We start from the raw sequence: 18,707 nt of genomic DNA on the forward strand, positions 1-18,707 counted from the left end.
TTTGTATCAATGTGGTCTCACTACCCCAAATTCTCTAATGACTGGCATGCCTTCTCTGTGGTATAATGGTCAAATGCCTGGGCTTCAGAATCAGAAAGACCTGGCTCCCCATCTTGGCTTCACTATTTAGTAACAATTTGACCTTAGGTAAGTCCTGTAACCTCTCCTCAATTTCCCCATCTGTAAAATGGAGGGAATTGTCTGGGTGAGATGAAGTGGGGTAAACAAAGGAGCTTGCATAGCACACAATAAGTGATGGTCATGTGTGTTCTTGGAGCCTACTTAGCTCCCACACTCTACTTACCAAGTGCATATTCTGAAATGATTAGTCTCCTATGTCTCTAGGAGTTCCATAAACTAGCCAGTTCCTTAACATGTGTCACTTCCGTAGATCCTGCTGTCAAAGCTCTGAAAGCCGTCTGAGGCAGGCTGGGGGGTTCAAAGGGCTGGTTCTAAGACTGTGAGTCCAGGGACCCATCTTTAGGGGCTGTGGAAGGTGGTCTGTGGCCCAGTTCCTATGGGTGCTGAGTTTATCGGTCAGAAGGAGCCACTACCTAACACCCACAACCATGATGCTCACAGAGTGCTTTCACATTCATTTCTTCATTTAAGCATCAGCACAACAGATGGTGAATGAGAGCAGCATGACCCCCAGTTTCCATATGGGAATCCTGAAGTCCACAGCAATCACCTATGAGCCCTCAGCTACACAGCTCTTTTTTTTTTTTTTTTTTTTTTTTTTTTTTTTTTTTTTTTTTTTTTTTTTTTTTTTAATATATTTTATTGATTTTTTACAGAGAGGAAGGGAGAGAGAGATAGATAGTTAGAAACATCGATGAGAGAGAAACATCGACCAGCTGCCTCCTGCACATCTCCTACTGGGGATGTGCCCGCAACCCAGGTACATGCCCTTGACCGGAATCGAACCTGGGACCCTTCAGTCCGCAGGCCGACGCTCTATCCACTGAGCCAAACCGGTTTCGGCTACACAGCTCTTTAGAGGTTTTAAGAGGAGAACTTCAAAAACAGAACTTTAAAAACAGAACTTCCACTGTTTTTAAGTACATGTATATTTGTGATTATTTATTTTATTTTCTGTCCCAAATTACACAACAGTCTTCATCAGGACAGGTGTTATGTTCGCTTACTTTATCGGTTTTATATATAGGAGGCACTCAACAATGACTGCTTGTTGAATGACTAAGTCATGTTATCCTTTGTTTCAGATGACAAAACTGTACCCAACGGTTATTTGCCCAAGTTCACCTTGTTAATAAGCGGTAGATTTAAGCCTTTAGAGTTAGCTGAAGCTTTCTAGGAGTAGCCTCTTTCTATCAGGGCCCCTCTCATAGGGTTTTCAGAGCTTCGTGATCACAGTGCGAGGGACACTGGTCAAATGTAGTCAGTCAGAAACATCAAGAATACGCTGGTCATCTCTAGTCCCTAAATAACAATGTTACTACTGTCATTATGTACAATCTGTCACTTATCATAACGTTACTGGTGTAATCACATTTGTTTGGGGCATCACAGTATTCAGTACATTCTGATCTCCAACATCCTTGGGAAGCAGGCAGAAAGATATTTCACTGGAAACTGAAACTTGTGAGTTGCCCATGATGATGTAACTGAGAAGTGGAACCAACACTCAACTTCAGTTGGAATTTTACTTCTCAATGTAAGAAGTTTTAAAGTTCTTAAAAATGGAAAACCTATTCAATGGATAAAGAAGTTGGAATCTAATGCCCATATACAACCAGTTCAAGATCAAGTGCTAAGTTTAAAGGCAGAGATCCTATTCACTCAGAAGGTTGAAAGCGTGAAGAGAAATTATAGAAAGGGTAGTATCTTTGGATTCAGGTGAGTGTGATGACTTACTCCTGAAATGGTGAGGTGGAGAGAAGGCCAGTGCCCCACATCAGATCCGCCTTTCGGGTAGCACAGGTGCTGGGGGACGGGCCCAGCTGTGCGCTGAGGCTCCAGCGGATGTTTTGAATGGTCTTCCCCACCTCCTGGCATGTTTCAGTAGAGGCAGCACAGGAGTCCAAAAGAGAAGAGCCATGAATCCTAACAGCTAGGCAGAGTCTCAATGTCTGGGCAGGCCACAGGCAGCAAGGCCACAGCCAAAGGAACAGAGGTCTCCAGGGAGAGAAAGAAGCAAGAAAAAAGCACAGCTTCAATCCTGAGGGATTAGAATGCCTGCTCTCTAGAAAGACAGAAAGCAAGTAACAGAAAAAAGAGAGCTATTCTTGCATGGACCAAAGGGCTATTCTCGCATGGTACTGCTTCAATGCATATTTAATGCATCTAATCATCATAACGAAGTCACAGGGTAGCCAAAACCACACCAGTTTTTACAGATGATGAAACCGAAGCCCAGCTTGCTCCAGACCACACAGCTAATAAGCAGTGGAACCACAATTTGAATTCACAGCTGTCCTCTTCCACCCCTCAGGGCACATTGGAAAGGAGAAACCACAGCTTAAGGCATGCCTGTAAGGGAGTCAGTCTGCCTCCTGAGTCAGTCTACAAGCATGTGTCTCTAGATAGTAGGCTCTGTGGGAGAGATACACATGCTGGGATGATGATTGAAGTACCTGAGAGAACGTGGCACTTCCAGTGACTATGGATTTGGGGAACGGAGCAAGCTGAATCAGATGCAGGTGGGCAGATTATGGGGAGCCGGGGAAAGCAGATTCAGTAGAAATGAGGCTGGGATCAAAAAATATGAAACTATCCTGGGCTCTAATGTGACCCCTTTTTTAAAAAAATAATGTTTTTATTAATTTCAAAGAGAGAAAGGGAGAGGGAGAGAGGGATAGAAACATCAATGATGAGAGAGCATCACTGTATGGCTGCCTCCTGTATGCCCCCTACTTGGGATTGTGCCTGCAACCCAGGCATGTGACCTGATCCAGAATAGAACCGTGACCTCCTGGTTCATGGGTCGATTCTCAACCGCTGAGTCACACTGGCCAGGCTAATGTGGCCTTTTTAATAAGAGGTGCACTTTCTGAACACCTGCAATCCTGGCCTGTAATAATACAGCATCATGATTTTGTTTACAAATGACCATATCACTTCTAAGTGTATGTAAATTCTCTATAGCATTTATGTGAGGGAGTCCTTGATATTTGAAAAGGTCTATTCACTGAAAAGAGCCCAAGACTTTCCACTTATTTTTCCTCTACCTTTCCACTGTTTGTTTTTTCTCTTCCTCTCCATTTCCTGCACTTTGCTGCATTTAGATGATTGGCTTTAACTTCCTACTAGGTAACGGCGACCAAACTGCCCATTTGCTCAATGAAAGTCAAATGCCTCTGACACACACCAAAATTCAATTGGTCTGAAAACAGCAAAGACTGTCAGCAAAAGCTAAAATGATAGCATTTGTTTAAGTTGGTGTTGGTCTCCTAGATAAGTAGACTTTAATGACTGTGACCCACAGTAAGGAATACACTTTGCATTGGAATCCACAACACACAAAGGGAACATGTATATACATGTATGTGTATAAACAAGACAAAGATTACATGAAAAAACACAACAGGCTGTCGTGCGAGTAATGCACACACCATGACATTTTCAATTTGATTCTAGTTCATCTACAAACAACAAAACAAAACAAACAAAAAAGTGGAGTGACCCACGAGGCTGACTTTATGATCCACTTATCAGTTGAAAGTTGTAATTTGACGATCACAACCCAGGCCCAGAAGATGAGGACAAACTCCTGGTGTTATAAGAACACCCAGCCAGAGGGAAGCAAAGAAGGGTAGGGAGGCCCCAGGAACTGCATCCACTCTTTTTCCTCCGTTGACAGCTCCAGAAAAGGGTGAAATGAAGAGGAAGGCAGGGTGACATGGAGGTGATCACAGACCGGAAGAGCCCAGTGGAAAAGGAAAATTCACTTAGAAACGTATTTCTCCTGGCTAATGGTCCACCAAAATAATGTAACTCAAGAATCCCTCTAATCATTTTTGATGAGCCACATTATTACCAAGCATTATTCGCAAGGAAGGTAATGTGAGAAAACAGATTTTATCCAAACTTGATTTAGTATAGTATAAATTCTTGATTTAGAATAAGTATAAATTCTTTCTCTCTGGGTGTGTGTGTGTGTGTGTGTGTGTGTTTAAAACAGGCCACGGGACGGTAGCTGTTACATTTGTGGAACTTCCTGTCATTAGGCTGACCTCTGGGCAGGCGAGTGTTTCAGGGAGCGTGTCCCGAATCATAATGGAGCTCTCAGCCACGCTGAGGCCAGTGAGCTATATCTTGTGTGTTTTTGTGCATTTACTTTCAAGAAAATGTTCTCAATGAAATCCCTATTACTCCTCTCCCTCACCAAGAAGCTCCTCTCTGGGGTCCAGTCAGCAGCAATATTAATCCTCACTTTTCTTGCCAACCACTCAGAGGCTTCGGTTATCCAGCTCAGTGCTCGCAAAGAAAAATGCAGACACGGACATGACCATCGCACTACCCATTTCTTCTCATGCAATTATAGCTCCAAGATGCACAATCCCAAGCCCTTTTCCTACCAACACACAATTTCTCCAGTCCCAGCCACCCGGTGTTTGCCTCTATCAGTAACGTCTCTTATAAAAATCTTCAAAGCCCTCCTTTTGCGGGAGACAAAAGAACATGTGTGAGGGAGTACACTTCGCTCTCAGTACTAGACCGCTCAGCTGTGAAGAGGGGGTTACCCCTGAAAATCAGATGCTCTGTTTCCCTGTAGACTTAAAGCCACTCATTACTAACCAGTCAAATACATTGTTAGAATGAACCCCCAACTTGTACAAATGTTTCAAACTTAAATGAGCACCATCAGCATCAAATATAATTGAGGTAGGGTCCTTGGGGAAGAAAATTAAATTTCCATTGGGCACTATTCCATAAAGGCTTAGAAGTGGATTTCCACCTATTCAGTATTGCAGAAGTGTGAAGAAAAAATGATAAAAACAGTGTTTTTCAGGGTCTCTTTCTAGGCATTCCAGGCAGTGGTCTGAGCATGACATAAACATTATAATTGTTTTAGCACATTCTGTGCTTTGACATATTCTGGGACTCTTTGAACAACAACAAAAACATGTTCTGGGTTTCCATCGCAATCCCAGAGCTCCCACAGCCAAATTCTGACCTCGGACCCTGAGGCCGCCGGTAGGAAGAGCACAACCCTTTCTGATGCGAGAGCTTTGGGGTGTGTGCTGCCACTGAATATGCTCTCATCAAAAGCGAAAGTGATGCAAGTTCAGATGGAAACTATGCTTTCCGGTCTGAATCCATGCAACCTTTCCTTAACTGGTTTAGAATGTCACCAATGGAGAGGGAGAATCAGCTTCTAGCAAATGGCGAAGTCCACAATCTTCCTCATTTATTTTTTTCCTGGATGGACAGGGTCCAAACAGCCAGGACGTCACCACTGTAAGGAGTGGAAATCAAGCATGACTTGATATGCATAGAGAAACATTTGCAATTTTGGTTATGATTCCCAGAATGCACTGGGAAACAGGCATGGCCCTGAGTCTAGAATGTCTATGAAGAGGCTCAATGGTGCGATATGTTTGAAAGGAGATACTGTGGGTTTTCAGTCTTTTTCTTAACGACCCAGAGTGGGAAACATATTTTATACACCTACTAAGTACACATACAAACACAAATACATACAAACGAAAAAAGTTTCCTGAAACAATACTGACCCAACGATGTTGCTGTGTACTCAGACATTTTCTATTGTTTCTTTTACAATAAAAATAAATGAGCTGGTCATGATCCACTAAATTGATTTCATGACCCCACTATAGTGAGTGGAGAGAAGCGATTTGAAAACAGAGACACACAACCGTACAAAGAAGCCTTGTCTTGAAGCTGTGCTCTATGCAGAGATAAACTGCTTATATACTGGGATGGTTTGGGAAGCTTGGAGATCAGGGGAGGCCTAAAGCTTTAGAAAGATTTAATTTGAGAGTAACATGGCAAAAAATGAAGAAATCCATACCCTTTTGGACTAGGGCCCCTCTCTCTTCCTCCAGTTTCAGAGAAAGGGGAGCAGGAAAGGGAGGGCCCCCGAGGAGGACTAAGAGGGCATACCAAAAACAAGAGCAAAAACAGTTTGAGTACCTCAAAACAAAGTACTTGGTTTAAATTTATCCACATAAAACTCTTGAATTGAAAAGTATGTTTATATCACAAATGACCTAAAATATGGCCCAAAGCCAAACTGTAGTTATATTATTCTTTCTTCATAAAATGATGGTTCACTTACGACTAAAATACATAATAATTAAGATAATAAAATGGATGTATTTTTTTCTATTATCTTGTAACTGCACCAAGATTATTTAATTAACTAATTTCATGTTTTGTTAATCATTTCAGGCTAAAAATGACTATGCTTTACCACAAGCATATCTGCAAGTTTTAAAAAATAATTACATCAAGATCTTATTGTGTTTACAATCTTAATTTGTATGCAGCTTACTATAGAAAGTCTGCATTGAAACAGGTGTCTTTTCCTCTTTGTGTTTACTCAGAAACATAACTTTAGGCAGTTTTGGGAGACCAAAGTCAAAGTTGTTAACTTTTGAAAACGAAACTCAATTTTAGCACCAGAAATGGAAATCAGCACATATATATATGGAGGGTTTATAAGAAAGAACTTCCCTGGGCAAGTCAAGACTTTTAGTTCTAACAGATAACACACCTTGTAACACATACCTCAGACCCACTTGCTCTTCATTTCTTCAAGTCATTGATTCACATTTACCACAGAAACATCAAATAGTACAGAGGTCCTCAAACTTTTTAAACAGGGGGCCAGTTCACTGTCCCTCAGACATTCCACACATGCGCACTGCAGGCCCGGGATGAGTCGGCTGCTAAGCAGGACAGGTAGCGGCGGCAAAAACAACCGGCGGGCCGGATAAATGTTTTCAGCGGGCCGCATGTGGCCCGCGGGCCGTAGTTTGAGGATCCCTGAAATAGTAGATACTGATGAAAGTGACCTGTGATGGTAACAATTATGTGGGTCTAGGAATCATGCTCTTTCAAATGGCTTTTATTTAAAGTTGTCTATAGGAAAAATTATTTATCAAATGTGTTATAATACACAACTTTTGAAATAGCAAATTCAATTTCATTTCATAATGGATTGTTATTAATAAAGCATGGATTTATATGCGTGGTTAATTAAGTAGAACAAGCATAACGTCTTAGGTTGGACAAACTTTAATATTTTTTATTCATGAAACCATAATCCCACATCATGAATGTAAGTTATCATAATTTTCCCTTCCATTTTCCCCCATCTCTTTCTTTCTTTCCCACCCTCCACATCCACCCCAACACACACTGAGATCCAAAAGGAAGAATAGCATCTCCAAGCTGGAAAGAATATTACATCATATCACCACAAAAATCAAAACCAGTGTTCCCTGACCCCTAGAACAGTGCTGGGTCCCTAACATGCTGCCTTTTGTAGCATACACAAAATGCAACCCCTAATCATAGATTCACTCTGCACTTGATTTATATTAGTGTGAGATTCAATGGTGTCTCCTGCCAAGATGGAGATTTGTGAATAAAAACACACTTCAACATCAAATAGAAAATAGTTTTCCCTTACCTGCCTTTGAAAGGGATAATGTTATATACAGCTGACCCTTGAACAACACAGGTTTGAACTGCGCGGTTCCACTTATACATAGATGTTTTTCAATACTAATATATAGTTGGCCCTCTGTATCCCTAGGTTTCAAATCCGTAGATTCAACCAATCACAGACCAGTATTTTCCACCCCACAGTTGGGAATATGTGGATGTGGAGGGCCGACTATATGCATTGTTCTAGGCCATCTTATAAAAGGGGTTGAAGCATCTGTGAGTTTTGGCAGCCCCAAGTGTCCTAGAACCAATCCCCTGCAGATACTGAGGGATGACTGAGTTTGCAGGAAGTCAAAAGTTACACATGGATTTTCCACCACTCAGAGGTGGATCCCCCCCCTTACCCTCACATTGTTTAAAGGTCAACTGTATACCTATATATTACCTATAAATTACTGATTTGCCTGACACATCCTAATGTGGTAAATTTGACCAAAGGGAAAATATTACTGCCCAGTCAAATGGCATTCTATAACGTCAAGAAATGAGTCTTAAACTTGGAGTTCACTCTAGCAGTTGGTTACACTGCTCCCAAACTAGTGAAGAATCCTGGAAGGGGTGCCAAACCCTCTGGAGCACCTGATAGGAGAAAAGATGGGAGTACAGTTAGAAATGGGGTGTACTAGGCCCCCAATCCCTCTATCCTCAAAACAGGAAATATGGTTAAGGATGTGGTTTTCATTGGTGAACTTGGAACTGGGGATCCAAAAACCTCAGAAATCTGAGAGGGCACAGAGGGCTTTTCTCAATCGTGCATCCTTCCAAACATTAATGAAGTTAATTCTTACTGTATTATATCACTGCATCCTATCTTACAAAGCTATCTCTGAAGGCTGCCCCTCTCTGCCTCCCCTGGTTACTTCTAGCTCAAAAATTGCTTCTTCTGAGAAGTCCTAGTGTCCGACACACCTCCCAGAGTTTCCATAGCACCAGACAGAGTTCTGTCATAAAACCAGACCTCGGGCTCTGTGAGTGTCTGCCACCGGTCTGCCTCCCTGACTGTGAGGTCCTTGTGGGAAACAGTGGAATCTAATTCATCTACATCTCCCCAGCACCAAATATTGGGTCTGGTAAGTAGTAGATAGTTGCTGAATGCAAATGCACAAAAGTGTATGAGTGATGCAAGTATTCCTTCATCTTCAAAAAGCACAGTCATTTAAAAAATTGTTTTTATTGGTTTGAGAGAGAGGGAGGAAGGGAGGGAGAAAGAGAGAGAGCGCAAGACATCCATTTGAGGGAGAAACACTGATCAGCAGCCTCTTGCAAGCACCCCAACTGGGACCAAACCTACAACCTTTTAATGTATAAGGACAGCCACCTGGCCAGGACAAGAAAGCACAGTCATTTTTAATCTTTACCTGGGGATATTTTTTCCACTGATTTTTAGGGAGAGAGGGAGGGAGGGAGGGAAAAAAAGAGACACATCAATTGGTTGCCTCCTGCATGTGCCAGGGAAAGAACCTTCAATCCAGGTATGTGCCCTTAACTGGGAATCAAACTCAGGATCCTTAGATGGGCAGACTGATGCTCTACCACTGAGCCATACTAGCCAGGGTTAAAGCACAATCATTTTTAATGCAATCATGGCACTCATAAGCAAATCGGAAAACTGTAATATTTCTTAAACAAAATAAAAACAAATAAATCAAGGCAATTTTTTTTATGAAAGCAAAGGTTATTTACTTATGCATATTCAAATCAAGCAAAATACTGAAGTATTCATCTTCATCGGAATGACAACTTACCCCTGAATGCCCATCCGGCTGCAAAGTGGGGAGTGCTTAAAAGTTGTATGTCCCTTCATTTGCTAACCTAAACTAAGTCACATTTGCTCACACGAATTTGCTGGGCAAAATTAAACCAACCCTGTAATGATTTGTACTACCTTCAAACTCTGCTGTGCTGATTTCTTTGATCATATCTGCTTGGATGATCTAGACATTTAAAAACAGGAGTCTAAAGTCTGGTGATGTATTCCTTCCCATGTGACACTACTATTCCTTCTGCACTCGGCTTCAGGAAGACAGTGTGCATTTTCACATATTAAATTACTTGACAAAGACAAAGTGAACGAGGATGGCATTACATGCACGCATCTTTTAATGAAATTTGTTGTCTGATATTACTCCTGCTTGTCCGTCTGCATGAAAGGTACCTGTTTATGAAATGAGCCTAAGGACTCTGACAGATTTGATACCTAATACCAGTTTAGGGACAGCAATGAAAGCCAACTTCAAAGGTCAGAGGAGAATTTTGATGGAACATCAGGGATTTAGTTACAGTAAACAAATATTTATTGACTACTTGGGATGAACAATGAATGCACTGTGTTCTGTATAAGATATAAATGAAACCTTTTCTCTCTCTCATTAGATTTCCATTATTTTATCTTTAATTATGATACCTCTTGATTAGGGGGAAGAGCTCTACCACATGTCCAGATCTCCAGTCAGAAAACTAGGTTTTCCGAAGTGGTTACAGATTTTAATATCAAATGCCATAAAACAAGTAATAACCAGCACTCACTTTTCAATCAAGCATCTCCATATTTATATTGAGGCTCATAAGAGGCCATGAATAATTTATTTATGGTGCAAAGGCAGTGGAAAGTAAATCTGTTTGTTCAAAAATCTTAAGTAGTTTTTTTTCTGTGTTGCGGTTTATATTAATGGATGGATACCTACCATTACTATAATAAAATTAATTGTGAAGAAATCTGAGCTCATTAAGAATTCAAAAACATGGAAAATCAATTTCCCAGCATATCTGAATTATAAGGGATCCATCCCTGCCTTCTTAGTCTTATAATGATTCTCTAATGACTCTAGGAATCTCTGCAGAAAGCTCATTTTCGCTAATAGTATCTAATAGAACTCACTCCCTACTCATCATGTTCTTTATTTCAAGGCTTTCAAGATCAACTGTACGGGAATAGATTACATTATTGGATGCATCCCATTTTCCAGGATGCATCCATTTCCAAGAGCTTTTTTGCCAAGGCCATGTCGAAGAGCTGAAAAGGAACTGAAAGGGAGCAGTTGTTCTAACCAGTTGGAGGTGATACTTTATCAAGAACCATTAATCCGCTGCCACGTGAGGAGCTTCCAGCTCGTTCGCTTTCCATCCTGGTGAGAAAGTAATTTCTAATTGTGGTTTATGGTAGTTTTCTCACCTGAAGTGAAACAGAAGTTTTAGGAAATGTGTGTGTTTAAAAAGTTATCATCCAGTCAGCTGGTAAGTAAGACACAACTATGCACAACTGTGCCTAGGCAATTTTGGGGTTTCTTGTAAATGACTGAATTGTTATTTTTAACTAAAATGAAAAAAAAAAAACCCTACTATAATTTATGAGAGAAGAGACTCTAAAATAAGTCACTTAGTTAATATCCAAGTTAGATTACATATTATTGGTGTGTGAAATGGGATTTTGTTAGTTATTTTATATTGATTTAACCTTTTGTTATGATTAACCACAACTGGGAACAAGGATTTCAAGCAAAAATGACCTTTGCATTCTTACGAAAACCTCATTTCTGCCACTTATTAGCTATGTGCGACTTTGGACAAGTTACTTAACCATAGTTACCCGAGTCTCAGTTTTCTTGTCTTTTAAATAGAGCTAGTTGTTATTAGCACCTTTTGGGGTTCACACACAGAACTTGGCATATGTTAGACATGACCTTGATGCTCTCTTGCCTCTGGGATCAGCATAATTATGCTTTTTCCTAACCAAAGAACAAACCCAGGACTAAATAGGTAGGTCTGAAGAGTTAAGTGCCCCAACAGAAGGGTAATTTCTATCCAAATATGTATTTGCTCATCTCTTCTACTTATGTCCCTATGCACCACTAAATTCAACTTTGGTAATTTATTACCTTGTACTAAGCACTGCCTTCTTCGTATAACAATGCAAATGCTCCAGGAAAGGATAATTAAAGGCATTACCACTTTGTGTGTGTGGTTTTTCTCCTAGGCAGAATATCTGACTAATATTGGTACCTGGGAAAGGACAAAAGAGCTGTGAAAGAAGGACGAAAGGTCACAGGATATATTTCACTATTTTGCTTGAGTAAGCTTTGCCAATTAATCATGTATTAGGCACTAAAAACCTTCTAGAAGGAAACTGAAGCAAGTGGTGTTAGTAGTTGCCTCTGTGGAAAGAAACTGGGTAGTCAGGTACAAGAGTGGGGTAAGGAGAGCTAGACAAACTTGCAATGCATATCTTCTTGTGCCTTTTGAATTTGGTACTTCAGGCATGTATAATCTATTCCAAATTTTTAGTTAAAAAAACACACCCCAATCCTCACACCCTGTCACTTATCTTACTTCATCATTTGGATATTTGTTCACAGGACTTTGACATTTAGAAGTTGACCTTTTTTCCTCTACAAAGTAAGTTGGATTCATTTAAAATATAATTGGCTTATCAAGGCTAATGTGTTTGTTTCCAAAGTACTAAACATATTAAAATATTCATATTCCTGAAGATACAGAGTTATTAGACAATTAACATTTGATGACTTTCTGTATATAAAATTTCTTCACTAAAACCTGAATTTCCTGCAGTGACCTTTGGAGGCCCCATTGTGGCAAACACAGAGCTTTTATAGGATTACTTTCTTGAGTTCCATACTTGCTCCTTTCTTCCAAGGAAGAAAAGTCATTATACATAACATGATGTTTTGATTAAGAAGGGACTTCTCAGGAAATTTTTTAAAAATCTTTATTGTTCAGATTACTACAGATGTCCCTCTTTTTTCCCCCCATAGCTCCCCTCCACCCGGTTCCCACCCCACCCCAGGCCCTCGCCATCCCACTGTCCGTGTCCATAGATACTGCATACATGCATATAAGATCTTTGTCCAATCTCTTCCCGCACCCCCCCACACACACCCCTTTCCCCCCGAGAACTGTCAGTCCGCTCCATTTCCATGCCCCTGATTCTATTACATTCACCAGTTTATTCTGTTCATCAGATTTTTTATTCATTTGATTTTTAGATTCACTTGTTGGTAGATATGTATTTGTTGTTACTTTGTTGTTCATAATTTTTTATCTTTACCTTTTTCTTCTTCTTCCTCTTCTTAAATAATACCCTTCAGCATTTCATATAATGCTGGTTTAGTTGTGATGAATTCCTTTAGCTTTTTCTTGTCTGTAGCTTTGCTGGGTAGAGTAATCTTGGTTGTAGGTTCTTTCTATTCATCACTTTGAATATTTCTTGCCACTCCCTTCTGGCCTGAATAGTTTCTGTTGAGAAATCAGCTGACAGTCCTATGGGTACTCCCTTGTAGGTAACTAACTGTTTTTCTCTTGCTGCTTTTAAGATTCTCTCTTTGTCTTTTGCCCTTGGCATTTTAATTATGATGTGTCTTGGTGTGGTCCTCTTTGGATTCCTCTTGTTTGGGGTTCTCTGTGCTTCCTGGACTTGTAAGTATATTATTCTTTATTTCAGTCAGTGTATGCTTAATTTCTGATTGGTCCTTTTCCGTTTTTTTTTTTGTTGTTGTTTTTTTTTTTTTTTTGCATTCTCACTAAGATCCTTAAAGGTCTCACTAAGTTCCTTGGAGGTTTCTAGAAGATTCTTGAGTACCTTATAACTGTGGTTTTGAATTGTATATCCAGTAGTTTGCTTTCTTCCATTTCTTTCATTTGTGACATGTTTCTTTGTCTCCACATTTTGGCTGCTTTCCTGTGTTTGTTTCTATGTATTGGGTAGCTGCTAAGTCTCCTTGAGTTGATAAAGTGGCCCTGTGTAGTAGGTGTCCTATAGAGCCCAGTGGCTCAGCCTCCCCAATCACCTGAGGTGGACACTCTTGGTGCACCCCTTTGTGGGCTGTGTGCACAGTCTTGTTGTAGTTGAGCCTTGATTGTTGTTGGTATCACTGGGAGGAATTCACCTCCAGGCCAACTGGCTGTGAGGACCAGCTGTGTCTATAATGGAAAAGTTGCTGTGCAGGAGACACCCTTATGGGGCAGGACTTGCTTCAGTGGGGCTTTGGTGCTCACTGAGTCTACCCCCTGAGTGTCTCTTATGGATGTGAAGAATTGTAATCTGGATGGTCTCACTCTGACCACTGGGTACATTGGCTCTTGGATCTCCAAGGAGGTGCAAAGTCAGACACTGCCTGGGGCCACCCAGCAGGAGCTACAGAGAGATCTGCAGATTCCTCCTCTTTGTATGGGGTTTGGAAATGCCCAGATGAGGCCCAGCTGTGAAGCAAGGCAGGCTGGTGCTGGTGCGGCCTTGGGCATACTTTTGAAAGCTTTGGGGCTCCCTGACCCAGCTGCAAGCTCTTTTGACAGGTTTTAGGCTGAGAAAAAAACAGGCCATTCATATGCAAAAGCCACTGCTCACAGCCCGGGTAGGGCAGAGTTTCAGGGAATCTCCAGGGCGGTGCAAACAGCAATGGCTACCAGTCAGCTCTGCACCAGGGCGGGCTCTGCACAGGAACAATGACCATTGGGAGCACCTCCATTAGAGAAAGCCGCCCCCGCATTCCTGCCCCGATGCCAGACAGTCCAGTTTCTCCCCTTATCTGTCTGGGCCCCCCAGAGTCTCGCCCAGCAATGAACTAGTGCAAGTGGGAGCTTGTCTCTCCCTCCCGATTAAAAAACGGCACACCTGGGTGCCAGCCCGTTCCACGCCTCCATACCTCCTACCAGCCTCAATGCACTTTCTTCACCTCTCTAGTTGTAGTACTTCCACTCAGCCAGCTTTCCCACGGTTCTGGATGATAGTTGTTATGTATTTTAGTTGTAATTTTGATATGGTTTTAGGAGGCAGCAAGTACAGGTGTTCACCTATGCCACCATCTTGGTTCTCCACTTCTCAGGAATTTTATAAAAACAAACAACCAAAAAAACAAGAGGCAGAGATAGGGCAATTGAGAAAAACCTATCCTTGTAATGAAACCTTTGTGACTCTACTGATGGGGGTGCTTGCAAAGCACCAAATATGTCATAATGAGGAAAAAACTAAGGCTGATCTAAAATCATGGACACATATGTTCAAAAATATGTTTGTTGCATGATTATTGGGTGCAAGGCCTTGGGATTAAAATGTTGAACACTACAGACATGCTCCCTGCCCTCACAATTTTGATAACAGTGGGGGATATAGAAAGGTAAACAGGCAATTACTATGTGGTATGATAAGTACCATAAAAGGGAGTACAGAAGGTTATAGGTACTCATAAAAGGGAAAGTGATGTCTAACATTACAGAGATTGGGACTAGAGCTTTAGAGTCCTGCAAACCTGAGTTCAGATCCTGGTTTCACTGGTTTCAATCCATAACCTTGGCCAATTTATTTAATCTCTCTAAGCCTCAACTTTATCAACTTTAAAATAGGAATAATGCTATGTTGAGCTTAAAGGATTGATATGAGCATTCATTGAAATGCATATAATAAATCTGGCAAAATGTCTGGTAAATGGCAAGCACCCAATAAAGATTAGCTAATAATATTAATGGTAACAATACGCTGAGAACTGAAGCATAAGTACAACCAGGTAAAGTGGAGGAGAGGAAGGAGGGAGATTGTCCTAGGCCCATGTGCCCGCACGTGGTATTTTGTGGAAGAGCCACACTCAAGGGGCCAAAGAGCCGCATGTGGCTCGCGAGCCGCAGTTTGCCGATGACTGTGACCTAGGCAAAGGAGAAATGCATACTCAGAAAAGCAATAGGAGGCACCTGGGGTGGGGTCAGAGGTGCAGCTGGATCTGGAAAGGCAAACAGAGCTAAGCTCAATGGGTTTATCTACAGTGGTTCTCAACCTTGGCTGCACATTAGAATCACCTGGGAATCTTTTTAAAATCCTGATTTCTGGGCCTCATCCTTCGAGGCCCAGCTACCCTCATCCGAGGATGAGGCCCAGAAATCAGGATTTTAAAAAGATTCCCAGGTGATTCTAATGTGCAGCCAAGGTTGAGAACCACTGGTTTATCAAGTTCATTAAAGGCCCCTCAAGACTTTTAATCATAGGAGGGACAAGATCAGATTTGAGTTTTAGAAAGACCAGATTGGCCACAGTGTGGAGAATAAATATTGAGAATAAATATTGCAGTGAGAAGACAGGAGGCAAGGGGTTCTGTGATAATAATTTTAAGATAATGCCTTGGCTGTGGAATTTCACAGTTAGGGAGGCAGGTGTCACATTAAAATATATATAACAATCCAATGAGGGCCTTCATGTTGGTATTAGCTAATTAGCATTTCATTCATTCACTTACTCAACAAGAATTTATTCACACCAACCAGGACAGCAAACTAGTGCTCTGAGAGATTTTAAAGAGAGCTAGTTACTCTGCATGGCCTGCTTTCCAGAAGCACCCCATCCAAAACGGCTTGGCTGGAAGGTCTGTTACTCTGGCGATCCAGATCATGTGCAAGGGCAGAGACCACACACCAGCAGGAAACTCAAGCTGGGAAGCAGTGCTACGTAGCAGATTACGATGGAGCCTAAGGTGTGAAGATGACTCCCCTTCACCCGGGGAAGGGGAAATGTCACTGTAATTCATCCGTGCACATTAGACTTCTTACTACTCTGGAAGGAGTAAATCTCCCATGGAACAATAACCAACATTCATGAAATGTCTTGTCCTATACATTTCAGGTGGGTTAATGAATTCATTACAACTCTGTGAAATAGGTATGATTATGTCCATTTTACAGGTGAGAACGCTGAGGCAGGAGACACTGGCCCCTACCCACCCCCAACCCCGAAGGTCACAGCATTAGATACAGTCTGATGTTTTTATCCACTACACTGGCAGTAGACCACCAGGCTGACATAAGAATAAAGTCAATTTAAAATGTATGCCTCAGAAATCTGACAGAGAAGAAAAATCACTGCCCACTTTAGGATCAGGAAGCTCAAAATTTGGAAGGTTTTATTATAAGAATAAAATGAAATGGATGATTAAATATGTGACAGTCTCAACAGGAATTGTACTACTATGCTCATCAAATAATTATGATTTTTTAAAGGATTTCAAAAATATATTTTACTCTTAAGTACAAACCTCAGCTCTGCCATATGGCCTGGGATATTTTAGAAAGTATTCGAAAGGAGTTCCATGCTTACCACTTTAAAACAGAGGGGGTCACCTCACAGATTCAAAGATGGAGAGGTATGGCAGTGGAGATAAAAGAGCTAAGAGAATGAGACCTGTTATTCTTTTGGTTTTCTGCTAAGGTAGGGTGACCAACGCTAATGATCTCACTGCCAAATAAATACAATATGCTTATTCTCTCAGAACATGTAAGGTTCTATTAACCAACTGGCGAAGCGTGCTGTGGAATAAGCTCTATGAGGCATTTGCAATATGAATCGAATAAAGGCAAAAAGGGAAAAAAAAAAATCCCTATCCCTCCAGATACAAAAGAAGCCACTAGCTTTTTGCAATGCCACTTGATGCCAATAGCAACATAGCGTCTTCAGCCAGGGCTCTCAGAGGGCAACGAGAAGAATCTCAGGCCAGATGGTATTTTAAAATCCAATCTCACTCTATTTGTCTCTTCCCACCAGCCTACCTTGTGTTTAAAGCAATCACAGCCATTTTCACTGCAATATTTTAAAGTAGTCCCCATCCCTTGAGAACACCAAAAGCTCTGTTACGAGTTCAAAAATATTGAGAATACAACTATGGAATTTGTGAAACAACTATTTCTAATTAAACACACACACACACACACACACAGCCCGAAAGTGGAAAGTGTATGGCTTTTCAACCTATTTCATTCTCACATTTGACTCCAGTTCACCCACAAACCACTCTTTTCATTCATTCACTTGGCAGTCCCTTTCTGAGGACTCACTCTCCACCACTGAAAAGTAACTTGGGACGCCCTAGGTCTCTAGGCACCCGCACCCCGTTAATTCATTGGGCCCGCCCCGCCCTACTCCCAGCTCCAGGCAGAACTTAGAAGGTCCAGTGTCACCACCTGGCACTGCCCCCTGGAGTCCTCGCCCAGCCTCCACCAGCCCGCCCGCCCGCCCGGAGCGGCACCCTTCCCTGCCTCCGTCCCCCGGGAGACACTGTGAGTTGTATTGTCTTCCCTGCTTTGTAATCTTCACAAATAAAAATGCCTGTGAGATGGATTCCCCACCCCACCCACCTGCTCGAGGCGCGCAACCACACTCCTTTGGGTCCTCTCCAAGGCACCCGAGCTGCGCCGACCCGGCCGCGGGAGGCGTGAACAATGAACTTCTCTCTCCCCGACTTGCAGGTACACACCCTCGCCCCCGAAAGGGAAGTTCTGAACTAGCCCGGGGGCCAACGCCGCGATTTCCCCGGGCCACTCCGGCCCCGGCGGTAAGGGGAGGGCCCCGCGCGTCCCCGGCCGCGCCCTCGCGTCGCCGGGCGGGCAGTTACCTCCTTCCTCCGGCTCGGCGCCCCGGGGCGGGTGATGAGAGCGGTCTCCTCGCACACCACGGCCACGTCCTCCACGAACACGCAGTCCGGGAGGCTCTCGTCGGCCGGCAGCGTCACCACCTGCAGCCCCAGCTTGCTGCCCAGCACGTCCACGTAGAGCTGGTGCTGCCGCTCGGCGCGGGCGAAATCCACCTCGTCGCCCTTGTCGCGCCTCAGCGCGTGCTGGCACAGGGACTCGGGCAGCGCCCGCACCACGGCGTGGGTGGCCCGGCCGAAGACGGCGGGGTGGCCGAGCGCGGCCATGGCTCCGGGCGGAGGCGAGGCTCCAGCGGCGGTGGCGGCGGTGGCGGTGGCGGTGGCGGTGACGGTGGCGGTGGCGGCGGCGGCGGCGGCAGCAGTTCCTCCCGGGGCGGCGTGCGCCGAGCCTGCGAGCGCCCGGCGACTCCCGTCGGCAGCCGGGGACTGTGGTGCGGAAGGCGCCCGCTCGCGCCCCGAGCCCTGCCCGCGCCACTGAGCATGCCCAGAGCTCGGGGCGCCGGCCCGCGCGCAGCCCGCGCCCACCCCGCGCTCCCCGGTGCGCGGCGGCCCAGGGGGGCGTGGGAGTGGCGAGCCCCGCGCGAAGAGCGGGGTTGGGGGAAGCGGTCAGCACCGGAGGTGGGCGCAGGT

At 43.2% G+C, this 18,707-nt stretch overlaps 1 protein-coding gene across 2 annotated transcripts in view; it reads right to left on the reverse strand.

Annotated features, from left to right (window-relative positions):
- The window catches only part of DDAH1 (dimethylarginine dimethylaminohydrolase 1), a 144,173-nt gene extending 125,681 nt beyond the window's left edge, over window positions 1-18,492 (reverse strand). For both annotated transcript variants that reach the window (XM_070405502.1, XM_070405501.1), the window contains exon 1: window positions 18,042-18,492. In XM_070405502.1, the coding sequence (XP_070261603.1) occupies window positions 18,042-18,344 (303 nt within the window). In that variant the 5' untranslated portion in view covers window positions 18,345-18,492. The remainder of the gene's footprint in view (window positions 1-18,041) is intronic.
- Between the last annotated feature and the right edge of the window lie 215 nt (window positions 18,493-18,707).

This window comes from Myotis yumanensis, unplaced genomic scaffold (genome assembly GCF_028538775.1).
Source record: "Myotis yumanensis isolate MYYU_CA2020_CCGP unplaced genomic scaffold, mMyoYum1.0.hap1 SCAF_2, whole genome shotgun sequence".
Taxonomy (NCBI): Eukaryota; Metazoa; Chordata; class Mammalia; order Chiroptera; family Vespertilionidae; genus Myotis; species Myotis yumanensis.